Raw genomic sequence first — 19,813 nt, 5'->3', positions numbered from 1 at the left:
TTAACTTTAAATGTACAAAATAACTTTCATCGGGGTGGTAACATGGTCTGTAGTTTGGACCCAGGTCTGCAGACAGTGTTCCATTTAAAGTGATTAAGTGCTTCAACCTTCAGTCTGCTCTTGATATTCTAGACCAGTTATTCCACTCTTCTTTGTCCAGTGTCAATCACGACGACATGGGGCGAGTGGTTACTACGGGGGGGCAATACTGTATGTTCTGTATGAAGCATCATTTACCTGTCACTTCCTAAAGAGGACATAGTTTATAAATATCATCCAGTGGAGCTGAGGGTTGGGGGCTACAAAAGGACACCCACCATCTCCCCCATTGTTCACTGGCACTATCGTTGGTCTGACCTCCCAGCTGCTCCGCCATGGTAAGTCTCTGTGTGCTGTTTGATGGAGTGATGATAGACAGGGATGGGTTCACTCCCATCTGTGTATTTAACTGCATAAATAATGCATTCTACAAGAAAAAAAAACATCTTTGAACCAACAACTGCAAAGGTTTTTACTTTTCACTTTCACCAGACATTGAATGCGTCACTATTTGCAGGAGACATTAAATTACAAGCATTATCCTGTATTTTAATGGTAATTTCTAGGGTAACATATTTCTCCTGCATTGTGTTTGACCTGCTAATGGATACTGAAACGACGCATGTCAAATTGTTACTGCCCTCATCTGACTTAGACAATTAACAATCCCATTTTTTTAAAATTGCTTTCGTCCCAGCATACATTTCAATGCAGGCGATGTGTGTGTGTGTGTGTGTGTGTGTGTGTGTGTGTGTGTGTGTGTGTGTTTGTGTGTGTTTAATAGCACAGAAGCAATTTCCCATTGTTTATCTGTAACGTTTTCTCTTATGAAGCTTGTAAGTCCCTTTTATTAATGTATTTCTGCCACGTAGCTTAACCAGCTCTTAGTATCTGCTTCATCTCCCGTCTTTGTGCCAAAAGGCCCCCAAGAAAGCCAAGAAGAGATCAGCAGAGGGAGCCAACTCCAATGTGTTCTCCATGTTTGAACAGGCCCAGATCCAGGAATTCAAAGAGGTGAGGGCGGCTGGACCCATTTAAATTTCACTCATCATACATTTGCCAGTGAATTATGCCAAATGGTGCATGAATGTGTGTGTTTGTTAAACCATTGTCAAGGGTTATGATCCAAGTGTTTCTTTCTTCGAAGCACAGCAACAACACACAGAGGTCTGAGTTTCTTCCTCTCCCCATCCACGTTTTTCCATTTTCATTGTTCATCGTTGTAGTATGTCCACCTGTCTATTTTTCCCCATCCCTGGCTTGACGGCAGCGAGGCGTGCGGTATGCTGGTATGAGGCTCAGCGGTGCCCAGGCATTCAGACTGTGTCATCAGTGATTAGGCTGCAGATAAACTGCTGGGCATGCCCTGGATGCCGGGCTAAACCCTGGGGGACTCGCATGTTATAAATACTTAGCGGTGGTCATCCACTGTGTAAAGATGGCACCTAAAAAGAGAATCGAAGACCGGGCGTGACATCGATTACGTGTTCTCTTTATGCGGGAAGCGTGTGGCTGAAACTCTGGCTCTATGCTCTGTGCTCTGACCTCAGGCCTTCACCATCATGGACCAGAACAGAGACGGCTTCATCGACAAGAACGACCTGAGAGACACGTTTGCTGCTCTAGGTGTGTTGTCATCACCCTCTGTATCAGTCACACACATAATAAGGCACTGTGATTGGATTATTTTCTGTTTAGAGCATTTTCAGTCGTTCAGATCTTACCATTACAGATCCTAGAACAGAAAAAAACAAGGGCGTTGGCATAAAGCTACTGAAACTGAGATGTCATATGTCCATGTTGATTTTTGTGCCACAGGACGTCTCAATGTGAAACAGGAAGAGATCGATGAGATGCTCAAAGAGGCTCCGGGCCCCATCAACTTCACCGTCTTCCTCACCATGTTCGGTGAGAAGCTGAAAGGTGAGAGCACACTGGCGGAAGCTGGAAGTGTAAAGTCTCAAATATAAGCAGTGCTGCACGAATTTAAACATGTTTCAAGCATTGTTTTTCTCTTTTTTTAATGTATCCAGGTGCTGATCCCGAGGAAACCATCCTCAACGCATTTAAAGTCTTTGACCCTGAGTCGAAGGGCGTGCTGAGGAAGGATTAGTAAGTCGTTGGACACACTCCACTCCTCACTCCACCTGAATTTCTAAGATGCTAATTCATTGCGAGCGGCGTTATGTCAGCTTTAACTCACTATTTATGGGATTGAGTATGACATCATCACTCAGCCCTGCACAACTCCACAATGAGTGTGACCTGCACATTTCCTCCTGGTGTGAATACCAGGCCTCGTCATCGCTCACACTTTTTCTCTCTCCCGCAGCGTGACACAGATGCTAACGACACAAGCCGACAGATTCACCCCCGAAGAGGTACATTGTGGGCTTTTAAACTAATTATCATTATTATAGCAGATTGCTTTGTGTGTGTGGGTCCAAACAGCACAGAGGGCTGAGCGTTATTGTCTGGATCGTGTGCAGCCGCATAAGATTCCTTTTCATACTAACTGAATCCAAAAGAAGGAAAAAACTCATTGAATCATGACACCTTTTCACACACACTAAGCTTCAGTATGTTGTTTTTGTGCAGGACTAAAGCTGTTATAAGAGCTGTCATAAACTCTGTTTTCTGTTTCTCAGATGGAGCAGATGTTCGCTGCCTTCCCTCCAGATGTGGCAGGAAACCTAGACTACAAGAACCTGGTTCACATCATCACCCACGGAGAGGAAAAGGACCAGGAGTGAACCTTCTTGCCGATGTTTTCTCCACATAGAAAGTCTGTCTATTGCCCTTACGTGACTCGAACCTGACCCACTGCCCTCCAAGGAGACATGAACTGTTGTATAGTTACTCATTTTGGCTGCATTGTGTCTGTAAATTATTCTCTCAAGAGGATAAAGAAAAAAAAAAAATCTCTCCCAATCCCGAAAAAATTATCGGGCCAACATACTGCTCTGTTTCTCCCTCCGTGCTTTATCTTCCCACATTCATCTGAGACTAATTTAATTATTTGTCCTTATTATTTTTTACATACTAAAGCCCACTTACCTAATGTCTTTGTTGTCATAGTAAAGATAAATTTGTCCCATCTGTGCATGTTCGTTGAATAAAAGTTTTCAAAGATAGTCACCAGCCTACTTTTCATTCTGAGTTTTTAAATATTTTATCTGAAGGAAACCCCAAAGAGCCTTTTATGAGAATTGCTCATCTGTTCATGTGATCATATGATTAGTGCTTGAACGCTAGCTACACTTTAATTCCATGTTAGGAAGTGAATGTGTGCACTTGAGAATAGCAGGTGTTTAGTTGGTGGTCTTTTGAAATCCCCCAGAGAGTAATCCAAACATGGGCGTGGCATTGTTTGTGTGTGTGTGCCTCTGTATATTTGTGTGCATGCACAAAATAGTGTGTGTGTCAGAGTAAAAATGTTTGGCTACTGGAACAGAGGGCTTTAGTGAGACAAAGCCCTGTTGTTATTCTGGTGCTGTGTTGATGGGAGGGGGGTAATGCTATACCTTGGAGTTTGTGCGACAAGAACACAATAGGATGCCAACAAGTGATCTTTGCCACCAGGAAAGAGCTCAGCTACTTGTGGTGACCAACTAGTGGATAGTTGCAGCATTACCAGACCCAGCAGTTACTTTATGCAATACAGAGCTTTGTAGTTCATGTTTAGCCCATCTGTTAAGGTTTTGTGGCCCTTATTTTGACTGGTCTTGTTATCTATACCCCTATCTTAACATTGTTTGCGGCCAAATCATACCCACAACAAACCTGACAGACAGAACAGTGGCCTAGCTGATAAACAGCCTCAGAACCAGCCATGTCCCTCTGAAATTGGTGGAGACCGAAAGCAGTTAAGAGGAGATTGAACATGGACCCTTACTTCATCAGCTGCTCAAAAACATGACTCCAAATACGTGAAGGTGTTACTTTAATGTTTCCACATTAACCAATACTACCTTAAAAGCTTTTATAAAGTCAGATGTGTATTTTCTCACATCCCTTAGTGTGACTAAAGTCTGTATGCAAGCCTGAATGATTGGGATGTGTGTTTTCGAGTTAAGAACCTGGGTAGGATGCTGTAATTCCTTGTTAATTGCCATCAGATGTATTTAAGAGGTTTTTGTACTGCAGTGAAAACAGGACATAAGAGTGTTTCATTTTTGGGGCTCATACAGCCAACTTGAATAAGTGTGAATGAGACTGTGTCAGTGATAAATGTGATTCTTTACACTGTTGTGTTTCAGTTGGATGTGGTAAGAGCCCATTGACCGTATGGTTGGGGTAGGTCAGAGAAATGACACATGACTGTAGGATGAGATTATCACAGCATGACATCCCAATTGGATGTAGTCAGCACACAGTGACATCACTGTTGGATGTGTTCAGCACGCTGTGACATCACTGTTGGATGTGATCGACACAGTGTGACCTCACTGTTGGATGTGGTCGGCACACTGTGACATCACTGTTGGATGTGATTGGCACACTGTGACATCACTATTGGATGTGGTCAGCACAGTGTGACATCACTGTTTGATGGAATTGGTACACTGTGATGTCACTGTTGGATGTGGTCAGCAGTGTAACTGTTGCCACTATATTAATGTAATATGTTATAAAGGTTTCTAATGTTTATTTTGTATTTGTATATATCATTGTTGTTATTAGAGATAAGACTTTTATTTTGAAGCCTCCACTGAGCTGCATGTTTGAGAAGAACCTTTTAGAAGAAACACGGAGAAGTAACACGAAGAAGAGACACGGAGAAGCAGGCCGATGTAGTTACGCGCATGTCTAAGAGTTTAAGTAAGAAAAGATAAGAAAATTCCTTTTCAAGAGCATGCAGCCAACGAGGTATTTTGTTTGTTATTTATTTTAACTTTAACTGTAATAATTGATACTGTGTTTGCTAGTTAGCTAACGCTGTATGTTGTGTCTTTTGTTGCCGTGTGTGGCGCAGTTTTCACGGTTTGATGTGGAGAACAAGACTTCATTAAAGACCCGTGGAGGAAACCATTTGCTGTCTGACTGTGCTTGGGAGGGAGTCACAAGCAGAGTGTGACATCACTGATGGATGTGATGGGCACGCTGTGACATAACTCTGTTGGATGTGGTCAGCACAGTGTGACATCACTGATGGATGTCATGGGCACGGTGTGACATCACTTTTGGATGTGGTCAGCACAGTGTGACATCACTGATGGATGTCATGGGCACGGTGTGACATCACTTTTGGATGTGGTCAGCACAGTGTGACATCACTGTTGGATTGAATTGGTACGCTGTGATGTCACTGTTGGATGTGATGGGCACGTTGTGACATCACTGTTGGATGTGATGGGCACGTTGTGACATCGCTGTTGGATGTGATCGGCACGCTGTGACATCACGATTGGATGTGGTCAGCACAGTGTGACATCACTGTTGGATGTGATGGGCACGTTGTGACATCACTGTTGGATGTGATGGGCACGTTGTGACATCGCTGTTGGATGTGATCGGCACGCTGTGACATCACGATTGGATGTGGTCAGCACAGTGTGACATCACTGTTGGATGTGATCGGCACGCTGTGACATCACTATTGGATGTGGTCAGCAGAGTGTGACATCACTGTTGAATGGAATTGGTACGCTGTGATGTCACTGTTGGATGTGATCGGCACATTGTGACATCACTGTTTGATGTGATGGGCACGTTGTGACATCACTGTTGGATGTGATCGGCATGCTGTGACATCACGATAGGATGTGGTCAGCACCAGGGGCGTTTCTAGGGTTGAAAGAAAGGGGGGGCTTAGCCCCTAAGGCTGCTGAATGTTTGCGCGCACAGCTCGCACCAATTTTGGGGCTCATTTGGGGCTGCGGATATTATCCATGTTTCATACAGTTCATAGATTGGTTCAATCAGAAAGAGTGTGATTTTTCTCTGTATCTTTGCTTGCATTCATTCAGTATAAGATAACAGAAGAGACAGAATTTCAGGGTCATTGTGAAATTTGACAACACAAATATGAACTGATTATATACAACAACATTCTATAGGCACTGATATTATTGTTTTAAAATACTAGAGATAGATATTAATGCAAAGAATAGAGAGCTGTCGATAGTTATTTCTTACATTTCAAATAGCTCGTTCACACTCTTGCTCACTGGAGACATTTTCTAACAAAATAGCTAGCTAGCTAGCTTAGTGTTAACATAGCTCATTACAATATTCCCTTTCATTTGCCTCAAGTAAACCTAAATTTAAGCAGGTAACAATCGTTAACAACTACAGATAGCCACATTCTGTAACTACCTGTACTTACAATTTCACTCCGTGCATCATTTACTATGAGCTAAACTCCTTGGCTGTAATCCTGCTGTCTTGATGAGAGACGTTACTTGGCAGAGTGAGAAAGCCAGCGCAGCAGCCCTAACCCTAACCCTAAACCCCGGCATGAAAAAGCCCATAATGTAGCCCCCCCTGTTCCTGCAGGATCTCTGGAGGCCAATGTCTCTGTGAAGCCTCCGGGGCCAAACATCTACCTGGGTGAGCGTGTGCTACTGCAGTGCACAGTGGAGTCCCTCTCTGCTTTTGTGAAGAGCTACTGGTGGTTCAGGTCCAAACCACACAGGGCTCCCCCCAGGCACCTGGTCTCTGGTGACAGCTACTTCATGACCGCGGTAACACGGGAGGAGGCCGACAGGTACTGGTGCCAAGCCGAGTGTCGGGAGAGCCGGACTGAGGTTGAGCTAAAGGCCCGGCCAGTCTCGCTTGGAGTGTCAGGTGAGCAGCAGCAACGACTGCAGCCACTGCAGCGCGGCATCAGGTTTCTGCTTTGCACAGGACGAATCAGATGAGTACAGAGGTTGTGTATTCTCAAACTGACTAATGCAGAGACACATAGAGGCTCTTATTTTCCTCAAAACAGCCTCTGTCACTCCTCCCTATCATGGGTCAAAACATGGTTTATACTATTTCTAATTGATCAGAAAACTCTCAGAAGATTTTTTTTTAATTTGTTTATTCATTTAAGCTTATTTTGGCTTCATGACTGACTGTGTTTAGCAGCAATAAAATGTTGAAAACCCCTTTGAGGGTCCCTGGAGCGAACCCTAGCTGACATTAGGTGAGAGGGTACACCCCGGACAGGTCAATCTCAAAATGTAAAACTGTCAAAAAAAATGTATATTAATTATCAATAGGATATCTTCAGTCATACATTTTTTTGCCAAACATTGAATCCAAAAACAGACACAACTCTCCCTGTAGTACTTGATTTATTACAAAATGTTGCTGCACTCGACACAAGATTTGTTTTGTCTCTTTACTATTCAGAGGTGGGTTTTGGGCATAACATGCAATAAACCAATCAGAGAGCCATCTACCATTACCTTTAAAAGTATTAGTGTCCTTGCACCAGCAAGGTTATTATAAGAGCAAGTCATCATATTTTACACCCTTTTATTACTCAATGCTAATATGTCTCATTATTATAAAATCCTATGTCATCCTTGTGAGATGTGAAGCCATTGTCCTGCTTTAACAACAGTGAGCAGGACACAGCATGCTAACATTAGATACATTGTTGGTTTTATGTTCATGTAGGAATTAAATAGGCAATCTGACCCCTACTGGAGAAATTCATGTTGACTGGGTTTGAAAGATTATCACATGAGAAGGGTGTTTCCTAAATGTATAATTGTTAGTGAAGTGTAGGCACAGGTGATTTTAGAGACTACAGTGGAGCAAGTATGGAGATTAGAGTACAGCTGAAGGCAAATCACATTAAGTGAGAGCAGAAGTTTCACAGACAGCGGAGATTTACAGTTAAAACTAGAAGGGCATTCGGTGGAGCGCACCTCCGCCAAGGCCCATCAGTCCCCTTAAATTCAATCAAGCTGCTACACTCACTCATAGATATTAGTTCCATAAATGTGAAAGTGTTGAAAAACGTAGAATCTCAAAATGTTACATGAAGATCCAAATATAATGGCTTCTTCTCTGACTCAAACCAAATTGTTCCACCAAGTTCCATGCAACTCTGTTGGGTTGTTCTTGTGTTATTTTCCTTTCAAACAAACAGACAGGGGTGAAAACATGACCTCTGACCTCGGCAGAGGTAACAATGGCAGACACATCGATGGATTGCTTTCAAATGACTTTACTCATCCCTGATTGGTTGTCCAAACTTTCTGACCATGCCAAACACATCTCAGTTTTTGTGTTGTTTCTGATATTTTGTCAAGATATGTGGCTATTTCAGTTATGTCCATTACAGATTGACCAATCGTCAAACCAGGATACGTCTGAAAAGCCTCAATCGCAGACTGTTTCTGTTGCTTCTCTCATCTTCTCTCCCCTTTTCCCCCAATTTCTCTCTGTCAACCTCTGTCCTAGAGTTGCCCCCTCCCTCGCTCTCTCTGACTCCTGACACCAGACAGATGTTCAGTGGGGAGTGTTTCACTCTGCAGTGCCTCACATCTCAGACTAACTTCTCAGGGTGGAAGCTGGTGCATTTCTCTCCTGACCTAAAAGCAGGGACCTCAAACCTCACCGTTCACTATTCAACGCCAGGAGGTAGCATGAGCCCTTGCAAGTCTGAAGTATTTGTGTTCACTGCTGCCAGTGGGACCAGTGGAGTGTACTGGTGTGAGGATGCCTTCTATTTTTCTTCCACAGATGGCGACATCATTCTGAAGACCCAAGCCTTCCCTGTGTTTACGGGTGACGATGTCACCTTGTGTTGTCAGCATCAGAGCGGCAAACACAAACAAACCAGCTTCTTTAAAAACGGAGCATTGATTGACTCTAACAGTTCGTCCGGTTCAGACCGAGTCGTAAAGATGACTCTTAAGAATGTGACACGGGAAGATGAAGGCTTCTACAGGTGTGTGTCCCACGACAGACAGCTGCAGAGTCCAGAGAGCTGGTTATCAGTGAGACCGGACAGAGGTCAGCTGAACATCATCACTCTGCTGTGTGTTCTATAGAAGTGGATCAGTGTCACATATCAACTGTTGTTTCTTTTAGGAAACTTCACATCAGAGGAGACTCCGGCCTCCACTGGTATTTTTCTTATTTATATACATCTACTTGTTTTGGAGGAAATACTCAATATTAATCAACACATTTTCCATTATTGAGTGAAGCCTTTTGGTTGTCTGGTTCTCCTCCTGCTCTGTCTTTTCATCAAGGTCTAATTTCATCAGGAAGATCCCTCAGGATCTAATGAGATGAAAGAAACTACAATGGGACTCAGTAGAGCGCATATTCACCAAGGCCCAGCAGTCCCCTTAAATACAATCAAGCCGCACCAAATTTCACACACTCATAGATATCAGTCCTCTAAATACGGCAGATTTTTTTCATTAAGGTCCAAGAATTATTCCCTGGGAAAACGTTTTAAAAGCACAATGTTAAAGAAAGAGATAAAAAATGACTGGATCGGCTTAATACCAAATACAGTGGGCCCTTTCTTGACACTTACTACATGTGTCTGCCAAGATGATTGGAAATCCAATTGTTGTTGTTATTATAACAGTTTTATTTATTTAAACAAGTATTATGTCGTCTTGATCAGGTTCCTGGAAATGGATCATTGCTTCATGTGGGGTTCTACTTCCGATCGTAATTCCTTTGACTGTTTGGCTCGTTTGTCACTACAGGTTAGTATTTATAAAATCTTCATCCGTCTTGACTTCCTACTTTCTACTGCATGAACGACAAGCCCAACAGGTGGTGAAGTAAATGATTCACTGCCTGTTGTATTTTCCTGAAGGTACCAGAAGTTCTGCACTTGGAGCTGCTGGCCAGTTTCCAAACAGGAAGTTCCAGCAGGGGTGCTTCCTGCCACCAAGTTGGATGTGACGGAGGTGCAGTGTGACCTGTCCTGGATGGAGATGTCCAACCTGTTGGAAAAGGATTCTTATAGTGGCACTTAAAGGGAAACTCTCTTCTGAAGCCCAGAGAAAGTATTAACTATTGGGTCAAACCTATGAGACAGCTCAGTCAGTGCTGCAATTTGTAGTATTTCATGGTCACATGTCAAAATAGTGCTGCCTGATATATTTTTGAATTGAATTAAATGAGATGTTTAGGATTTATAAGGATGACTACATTTGCTGATGGTGCAGATTTGATAGCTTCCAATACAAATGTTATTGTTTCAGTTGTCACATTTGTCAATGTCAGTACTTTTGCACATTTAAACGTCTCTCCTTTGAGTACATTTTGAAACTAAGAATCGTATTTGTTATATTTTATTATCTAATCATTAATATAATTGACTGTTCTAAATCATTTTACATGTATTATTTCTCCTGTGTTTGTTCGAGGTTCCATGTTGTTTGCTCCCTTTGAATCGTTATTTGCTATTTCTTGTCGTCTGAAGTTATAAAAGTCATGGAAATCGTTGTGCTTGTTTTATATCTTTTAAGGCAGAACAAACAACTACCAAGAAACAAAAAATAACTATAAAGATTAACCAAACAAATACAATTTGACACAAATCCACTGCAAACAGACAAAAAAAAGACTAAGAGAAACAACACAAGTCTGAAGTGGCACAAAATGGCTACTGAGAGACACACAAAAGTACTACAAACAGACAAGAAATGTAGAAAGAGAGAGAAAGAAAGAAATACTCTACATATATATTCTACATGCACCTGATAAAATATTTCCATTCAGCTGATTGAGTAAAATAGATTTTTTAAATTTCACAATTTACTTCGCTAATTTAGGCTTTAGATTTAAATGCTAAATTTTTTTAGAAAGACCCGAAACCATTATGTGTCTGTCAAGATAATTAAGATGCATTATTACTCATATACTACACTGTTTATCATTTAAAAGAAGCACATTACTGTAAAATAAATACATGTGCATGCCTTTAGAAGCCGGAATCTTTGGTAGTAATTTAATGCAGTCGATTTTATTTTCAGTTCTTCTCTTTATTGCATTAGAGGATGAAAAGGAACCTGAGAAGAATAGTTTTTTCCACTTTGTTTGATAAACAGGGGTTTAAACAAACGGAGCTATTTCTAATAATGTTGAAAATATTGGCTGTTTCAGGGATTACATCTCTTTGCGAGGACTTCACTCTTATAATGACTGATATAACTCACAGTATGAGCAACAAAGTAAAGACTTAAGATCATCCAGTGCTGCTGTGTGCACACAGTTTGCCAAAATACAGTATAAATATGACATGGATTTTCAGGAAAGCATTTGGTCTGAGTTACCAGAGGAACAGAGAGGTGACGTGAGGTGCAGGACAGAGAGCAACATTAATATTACAGCCCTGCACTGTAAGACACGCTGAAGAAGAATCTGTCAAAACATCAGGTCAGAATTTGATCTCATAAAAAACTTCTCTTACATAATGAATGGTGTGTTATGTTGACAAAGAAATGAATTACAAAAGGTTACTCCTACAGTTCTTGTTATCTTTGTACAATAATACAAATTTCTAAAGAACATCTGCAGCAGACATTGGTTCTTTATTGTCGTTGATATGCCGTTCATATAAAGTTAATATATTCCAAAAGCCTCTATAGCGGTCAAACCAGTTAGGCCTCATTGATAGACCATGTTAGCTGCCAATTTGTTGCATTCTGCATTAATAGATCACTACAAACAGTACACGTCATCTTAAATAGACCTAAAATCGACTTTAGACAGAAAGATGTTAAGGATCTCCAGTACTAAGAATCTAAAACAGTAAAAATTAACTCTGAGATGTTTTTGAAATCTGACCTTCAAAATCATACTCTCATGCCATGTGTAAGGTAGGGCAGTCGGTGGATGAACAGAATGTGTGTCCATTCATCGTTGAGGAAGATATCAGGAAGTCCTACTGACAAACATTGTTGTGCATTTTAAAGAACAAAGTATTTTCATGTGAGAGAACAAGCATTTCAATGAAAACTAGGGCTGCGCAAAATGATCAAAATGTCATATCCTCTTGTAGAAGTCATTTCATATCCAGTTAATCATATGTATTGTAATTGGTCATCAGTCTCCGGGATTCTTTAGGTGTTGTTTGAGCTCTGAGTTGTATTACTCTCATTCATAGACACCTATGAAGGTATTTTCTGCTGCAGAACACTTGTGCAATGGAATTTGTGGTTGTAGAAAATCGTCTTTTCTTAAATATTCTCCATACAGTGTGACATGAACCTCTTGGTAAAATAAATTTAAACTATTTAAGTCTGAATTTTGGTTGGAAATATCCTGGGTTGTATAATGTTCACATGTTCGTTTGTGATGAAATACTGCGGCTAAGAGTTACACGACGAAATGAACAATAGAGAATGAAATGAAACAAAATACATTTTCTACCATCACACAATGTGTATGTGTATGTATATATACATGCATATGTATATGTATATAAACATATATGTAAGTATATATTGTATATATATATATTTAATATATATAATATATATATAATATATATATATATATATATTAATACTAAGACAAGAAGGTGATAAGACAGGAGCCATTAAAAAATTAAAGATCAGATGCTGCAAGAATGACGCAATTAAAAGTCCACCAAAATGAAACAAATTTATTTACAGAAATAAATGATCGCAAAACTTCATCATCAGTAGGTGATTCTATCACCATAGCAACCAGATGCTAAGATTTGAAATAGAAGATGTTTTTGATTGACAGGGACACTCTCTCAATACCTCCTTTGATGCTTTGATGAACAGCATCATAGTTGGTATTTTGATAGGAGACCTCTGATTGGCTGTTGATTGCTTTAAATACTGTTAAAGTTTAAGACAGTTGCTATTGCACTCTGACCTTGACTGAGGTAAGTCATGTCTCACCCTCTCTCTGTATTTACCCAGCATGCTAACCGATACAATTCAGGCTCATTATTCAAGTTGGAAATTAAACCACTGTATAATATGAAGCTTCTGCTGTTACATGTTGATAATGTGGTGTTTTCTGTTGCTTTTATGACAAATGTGAAAATATTGTTGCTGGCTTCTTTTGTGTTTTCTGCTGCTTATCTTAATGAGTGATATGTGTTAACGTGATGCTAAGTAGCTTTAAGTCGCCGAGGCCAGGCAGAGCGAGGCATTGTGGACAAAACACCTGTAGCACCAGGAAATTCTCCCATTTCACATCTTATTCTACCAAACAATGTGTTTTGTAACATTGAGAAGATTAACCTTGGTGTTTAACTTTAGTATTTAAGATAAAGTAAAAAAAAACAACAGCTTCCATCACTGCCAATCAAATTCAGATTCAAATTCAAATCAAAGGGGCTTGGTGCCAAGGTGATTGATGAGGGAAGTTTTATTTTAAAAAAACATTTACTGGTGATTTTTTGGTTAATGTGTAGTTTGAATGTGTTGAAGGACAAGTTGACGGAAGCTTAAGTTAATGCTAGGAGCACATTACATGAGGTGTGTAGCTCCTTTAAGGAAAAAAACAATCCCTCTCCATTGGGTCTAATGTTATTTCAGAGAAAACTTTTCTGGAAGGGGCATCAACTTGCATGACTTGCTCACACGGCCCCATTTTTTTACTCTCACAAATTTCAAATATATCTGTGTGTCCAGCAAAGTCTTGGAATTCTCCCGATGTCTTTATTTCACAGATAGGACTTATAGTTTCTGAATTATAGTTGTTTGAGTGTTGCACTCAGAGTTTAGATTTCTCTCTTCCCAGTGAGGAGAGAGCAGTTGCATTCAGTTGAGTTTCCATGGCAATCAGATACACACGTAGCAGGAGGGGAGTCTCTCTCTCTCTCTCTCTCTCTCTCTCTCTCTCTCTCTCTCTCTCTCTCTCTCTCTCTCTCAATCTCTCTCGCTCTCTCGCTCTCTCTCTCTCAATCTCTCGCTTAAACCAGCCAGTCTGTCTCTCTCCCTCTCTCTCCTTCTCTCTGCGGGTGTCTCTCTATCTGTGTCAATTGTTTTTTCTTGAATGTTTGATAGATCAAATTCACCTAAATCTTACACACTATTTCATCCTGTCACCTGCAGACATAAAGCCTTTTGACTTAAAGATCCAGACAACAACGGAAACTTCTTCTGAAAATAGTGCATCAACTCATCCAACAGCTTCTTCAAAAGATAGATCTACTCTCTGTGGTAAACCATGGAGAAACCAGATATTCTGAAGATCCTCAATGACGAACTCCTCACAGCCTACAGGAGGATTAATGCTCTTAAGGATGAGGTGTGGCAGCTGCAAGACCAGCTTCAAGACAGAGATGAGTTCATAAAGATGGCAGTGGAGAAGGAGAAGGAGAAGGAGAAGGAGAAGGAGAAGGAGAAGGAGAAAGAGAAGGAGAAAGAGAAGGAGAAGGAGAAGGAGAAGAGGAAGGAGATTGAGACCGAGACCGAGAACGAGAATGAGATCCAGGCCCTGACGGAGAAGGTGGAGCAGCTGGAAAACCAGCTGAAAGAGAAAGATGTTGTCATAGCGAAGGAGGTGAAGAAACGGCGCGCTCGCCTCAGGGCCTATCTTGACTGCTTGGCTGAGCTCACTGTCTGTCAGGCCAAGGTTAAGATGTTGGAAGCAAGGCTGCACCAGGAGCCACCTCAGCCTGATACAGGATGTAGCAGTGAGGTGGAGGTGGAGAAGGAGAAGGAGAAGGAGAAGGAGAAGGAGAAGGAGAAAGAGAAGGAGAATGAGAAGGAGAAGGAGAAAGAGAAGGAGAAGGAGAAGGAGAAGGAGAAGGAGAAGGAGAAGGAGAAAGAGAAGGAGAAGGAGAAGGACAAAGAGAAGGAGAAGGAGAAAGAGAAGGAGAAGGAGAAGGAGAAAGAGAAGGAGAAGGACAAGGAGAAGGACAAGGACAAGGAGAAGGAGAAACTTGTGACGATCTACAATGTCGAAATCCTCCGAGCCAACAGGAACATTTTGATTCTTAAGGAAGAGGTGTGGCGGCTGGAAAACCATCTTAAAGAAAGAGATGACGACACACCTCCACGCGGCCTCCCCTGCAAGTAATGAGATATGGTGCAAGACCAGCTCATGAAACTAATGTCGCCACCCAATCGTCACGCTGTCAGATCAGGGCGCAAGAGGCCGGGGGGACGCAAGCTCACGTCAGGGCGGGCAGCCATCCCGACCATCGAGCGCCAGGGCCTGGCAGTGCTCCAGCTAAATGTCGAGGGCCTCACCACTGCCAAACTGGACATCATACGCCACCTCGCCGACTCCCATGAAGTCGCGGCCGTCCTCCTTCAGGAGACGCACTGTGGAAAAGCAGACTTTCTCAGGTTGCCCGGGTTCCACCTCGCCGGCTCCATCCTCAGCAGGCAGCACGGGATGGCCACCTTTGTCAGGTCTGACCTCAGCTGGACAGCCACAGGCCAATCCCCTCCAGGCGCTAGTCTCGAGTGGATGTCCACGAGGATACAGACAACAACGGTTGTGAACGTGTACAAGCCCCCACCATCTGTACTGTCCACATCGGCCCTCCCAATTACCCCGGCAACCGCCATCTACGCCGGGGATTTCAACTGCCAGCACACCGACTGGGGATACTCCCACACAACACCGGATGGGGAGACGCTGAGCGAGTGGGCCTCCAATGCCAACGCCCATCTCCTGTTTGACCCCAAAGAGCCACCAAGCTTCTACTCCTCCAGATGGAACACCTTCACCAACCCAGACCTCGCCTTTGCTGTGTTCCACAGTAAGGACCCGATGCCAGAGAGAAGGGTCATTGACAGGTTCCCCCGATCACACCACCGACCGTCTGTCATCAGAATACCATCACTGGTGCAGCCGGTCGCAGGGAAGCCTGTCAAAAGATGGAATTTCCGGAAGGCCAACTGGCATGCTTTTTCTGTTGACACAGAGAGAAGATCTGTCACCCTCCCGGACCCAGACACTCCTAATGTGGATGCTGCATATGCAGCCTACTGTGAAGTGCTGACAGGGGCAGCGAAGAAAACCATACCACGAGGCTACAATGAAAACTACATCCCGGGTTGGAACGAGGAGTGCAACCACCTCCTGCGAGCCCACCAGCAGGCTAGCTCAAGAGCTGAAGTGGATGCGACAGCAACGGCACTGCTTGAGAAGCTGGACGCCACTCGCAGGGCTAGATGGACAGAGGTCGTCGAGTCGATTGACTTTACCCACTCCAGCCGTAAAGCGTGGCAGACCATAAACCAGCTCTCAGAAAGAAGTACACCGCCTCCCAAGTGCCCTGTGACAGCAAACGCCATCGCAGCCCAACTCCTGAAAAATGGCCGCTTCCCAGACGCAGACAAAGAGTTTGCCCGCTCAACATCCCACGAGGTATCCAGTCTCTCTAGGGCGGCCAGTGTCAATGCCAACCTGTCAGGAGATTTCACACCAGCTGAGCTCAAGGACGCTATGGCCAAACTCAAACAAGGCAAGGCACCAGGCTCCGACAACATCCACCCAGAGTTTGTGATCCACCAGAGCGAAATAACATCCGCCTGGCTGTGTGCTTTCTTCTCTGCGTGCCTCCGGAGGTCCAAGCTCCCAAGGGCATGGCGACGGGCCGCTGTCATAGCCCTCTTGAAACCCAACAAACCTGCGGATGACCCCAAGTCCTACAGACCAATCTCGTTGCTGTGCGTCCCTTTTAAAATCCTGGAGAGGATGATACACAGCCGAATTGAGCCAGTAGTTGACTCACAGCTACCGAGGGAACAGGCTGGCTTCCGCCGGGGCAGGTCTACAGTGGACCAGGTAACCCTTCTCACACAAGATCTCGAGGACAGCTTCCAGGCCAAAACCAAAGCCGGGGTGGTACTACTGGACCTGACTGCTGCTTACGACACCGTCTGGCACCGCGGACTCCACCTGAAGCTGCTGAGAACAATCCCGGACCGTCATATGGTCAACTTCATCATGGAGATGCTGTCAAACCGCAGCTTCATCCTCCAGACCAGTGACGGCCAGCGCAGCAGGCTCAGGAGGCTGAGAAACGGGGTCCCACAAGGGTCTGTCCTCTCACCGATGCTCTTCAACATCTACATCTTTGACCTACCGGTGACGACATCTAGAAGGTATGGATACGCGGATGATCTAGCCATCATGCTACACCGGCCCACATGGAAGGCGGTTGAAGAGGGTCTCAATCAGGACATGGACGTCCTGGCTGCCTACCTTCGAAGCTGGCGACTGCAGCTCAGTAAGGGAAAGACTGTATCAGCAGCATTCCACCTCTGCAACAGGGAAGCAAGAAGGGAGCTGGAGATCTCAGTGGACAACAAACCCCTGGAGTTCCAGCAGGCCCCAAAGTACCTGGGCGTACGCTTAGACAGGACACTGTCCTACAAACAGCATTTGGATGAAGTGAGGGCTAAAGTAACAGCAAGGGTCTCACTCATCCGGCGCCTAGCTGGTACAACCTGGGGGGCCTCGGCCAAGGTTCTACGTATCTCCACACAAGCCCTCGTATTCTCTGCAGCTGAGTACTGTGCCCCAACCTGGAGTAGAAGCCCACATGCCAAGAAGGTCGATACGGCCATCAACAATGCCCTCCGGATCATAAGTGGCTGCCTGAAACCCACCCCCGTGTTCTACCTGCCAGTCCTAGCAGGAATAGCGCCAGCCGGCCTACGGCGAGAGGCTGCTACCCTCGCCCTGGCAAGGAAAGCCCAGGAACACAGCTGGCACCTCCTCCATGAAACCACCACCATGGCAACACCTCCAAGCAGACTCAAGTCCCGCCACCCATACAATCAGGCCGCACTAGAGATGCTTATTTCCATCCCGGAGGATTTGACAACCAAAGCCTGGCTGGCAGCGGCATGGAAGCAGGAGTGGGAGTCAGCAGGACAGACACGCCTACACCATTACATCCAGGATCCTGGAGGTGGCGTTGAGGGAGAAGATCTACCTCGCCGGCAATGGACCCTCCTGAACCGCCTTCGCACAGGGGTTGGCTGCTTCAAAGCGTCCATGAAGAAGTGGGGCCTAACAGACAGTGCAGCGTGTGAGTGCGGGGAGCCTGAGCAGACTGCCGACCACATCATCACCACCTGTCCCCGGCATAGACCACCCTCAGAGGAGGGCCTCTTCCAAGTGGGACCTGAGACGAGGGAGTGGCTACACGACACGAAGTTGGACATATGAAGACGATACACGAAAGAAGAAGAAGAAGATGATATCATAAAGATGGCGGTGGAGAAGGAGAAGGAGGAGGAGAAGGAAAAGGAGACGGAGAAGGAGAAGGAGAAGGAGAAGGAGAAGGAGAAGGAGAAGGAGATTAAGATTGAGACTGAGACCGAGAGGGAGATGGAGACGGAGAAGGAGAATGAGATCCAGGCCCTGACGGAGAAGGTGGAGCAGCTGGAAAACCAGCTGAAAGACAAAGATGTTGTCATAACGAAGGAGGTGAAGAAACGGCACGCTCGCCTCAGGGCCTATGTTGACTGCCTTGCTGAGCTAACTGACTGTCAGGCCAAGGCAAAAATTCTGGAAGCAAGTCTGCACAAGGAGCCTGCACCAGGAACCTGAGACAAGAAGGAGCAGTGAGGTGGAGGTCAACAAGGAGAACGAGAACGAGAAGGTGCTTGCTTCAGGGCCGAAAGGAGACAAAACTGCAGCAGGAGAAAACTCCAACTATGGGTCTGAGCTACAGAAAGGAGGAGGCAGAGATGAGCTGGAGGAGAGAGAAGAGGTGGAGAAGCCCCCGCCCTCACCATTTTTCTACTCCTCAAAACAAACCCCTCCCCTGTCCCCCTTTGTACATATTTGAAATGATCTAATGATGTGTTGTAAATATGTTAAACTTTTTGAATAAAAATAACTAGTACAGTAACATCTACCTCTGTCTTTCTGAATATACACACAGGATTCATTGATCAATTAACACAGTGTTGGAGTGAAACAAATCAGTGTGATTCATTTAGTTTGCTACTATTCATACGAACACAGCAGAGCATAGACAAACAATGTTTGTTAACGTTTTTACATTTGGTCAAATCTATATATTAATTATGACAACAATACAATAATAATACTATCATCTCATCTGAGGGCCCACCCATCACACTGACCACGCCCATCTGACACGCACACACACTCACGCACACACACACATGCACACACACACACACACACACACACACACACACACACACATACACGTACACACACACGCATACACACACGCACGCACACACACACACACACAAGTCATTGTCCATCACTATTTGATGGAATTGGTACGCTGTGATGTCACTGTTGGATGTGATCGGCACGTTGTGACATCATTGTTGGATGTTGTCAGCACGTTGTGACATCACTGTTGGATGTGATGGGTACGCTGTGACATCACTATTGGGGTTTAATGTTGAGGTTGAAAATAGCATTATATTTAAATGCCAAATTCTTATCTGACACCATTTGGGCGATGGCAGCCTATACATACACAGCTGCATGAGGACATGTGCATCTACAGGCAATCCGGCATAAAGATTATGACATTTCTCCTGCAGCTGACATCATAGCAGCAGCAGAATAAATTATAATATGATTAACACAGATATTGTGTTTTGCACAGTATATATTTTTTAAGTTATGTACATATAACACACAAGCACACTGCCCGCTTTTAAATGCGTTTGACTGTGTGCACGATGATATTTGTGCAGATAAAGCAGACTATCCTTTCTCCCAGCACATTGAAGCATGGTCAGTAAGTCTCCGCTAGGTGTCGCTGGTGCCCGTGTCTGTGAACTGGAGGAAAGGCGGAGGACTGGGTGATGGGGGGGGCGGCAGCTGTGCATGTTTGCTTGTGTGTGTG

General features: G+C 44.0%; 2 protein-coding genes across 2 annotated transcripts; both read left to right on the top strand.

The window, feature by feature from the left end:
* The first annotated feature begins 322 nt into the window (after positions 1-322).
* myl2a (myosin, light chain 2a, regulatory, cardiac, slow) lies at positions 323-3,135 on the top strand. Its single transcript, XM_053439705.1, has 7 exons — positions 323-377; positions 961-1,053; positions 1,590-1,665; positions 1,858-1,962; positions 2,073-2,151; positions 2,372-2,420; positions 2,688-3,135. The coding sequence occupies exons 1-7, from the start codon at positions 375-377 to the stop codon at positions 2,790-2,792; spliced, it is 510 nt and encodes a 169-aa protein (XP_053295680.1). The 5' UTR covers positions 323-374; the 3' UTR covers positions 2,793-3,135.
* A 4,549-nt stretch (positions 3,136-7,684) lies between these two features.
* On the top strand, positions 7,685-10,213 carry LOC128457310 (uncharacterized). The gene is made up of 5 exons (XM_053441959.1): positions 7,685-8,622; positions 8,725-8,997; positions 9,076-9,111; positions 9,626-9,710; positions 9,824-10,213. The coding sequence occupies exons 1-5, from the start codon at positions 8,487-8,489 to the stop codon at positions 9,984-9,986; spliced, it is 693 nt and encodes a 230-aa protein (XP_053297934.1). The 5' UTR covers positions 7,685-8,486; the 3' UTR covers positions 9,987-10,213.
* The last annotated feature ends 9,600 nt before the right edge of the window (positions 10,214-19,813 follow it).

Source organism: Pleuronectes platessa, chromosome 2 (assembly GCF_947347685.1).
Source record: "Pleuronectes platessa chromosome 2, fPlePla1.1, whole genome shotgun sequence".
Classification (NCBI taxonomy): domain Eukaryota; kingdom Metazoa; phylum Chordata; class Actinopteri; order Pleuronectiformes; family Pleuronectidae; genus Pleuronectes; species Pleuronectes platessa.
The sequence above is the reverse complement of the archived record's forward strand: the minus strand, read 5'-3'. Positions and strand labels throughout refer to the sequence as shown.

What these genes read in the sequence shown, in the direction of transcription:
- myl2a (XM_053439705.1), top strand. An exon ending in AGATCCAGGAATTCAAAGAG is followed by an intron (nt 1,054 to 1,589) that starts GTGAGGGCGGCT and finishes CTCTGACCTCAG; the next exon opens with GCCTTCACCATCATGGACCA. An exon ending in ACAGATTCACCCCCGAAGAG is followed by an intron (nt 2,421 to 2,687) that starts GTACATTGTGGG and finishes TCTGTTTCTCAG; the next exon opens with ATGGAGCAGATGTTCGCTGC.
- LOC128457310 (XM_053441959.1), top strand. Translation starts at nt 8,487, where the DNA reads ATGTTCAGTGGGGAGTGTTTCACTCTGCAGTGCCTCACATCTCAGACT. An exon ending in ATCAGTGAGACCGGACAGAG is followed by an intron (nt 8,998 to 9,075) that starts GTCAGCTGAACA and finishes TGTTTCTTTTAG; the next exon opens with GAAACTTCACATCAGAGGAG. An exon ending in TGGCTCGTTTGTCACTACAG is followed by an intron (nt 9,711 to 9,823) that starts GTTAGTATTTAT and finishes ATTTTCCTGAAG; the next exon opens with GTACCAGAAGTTCTGCACTT.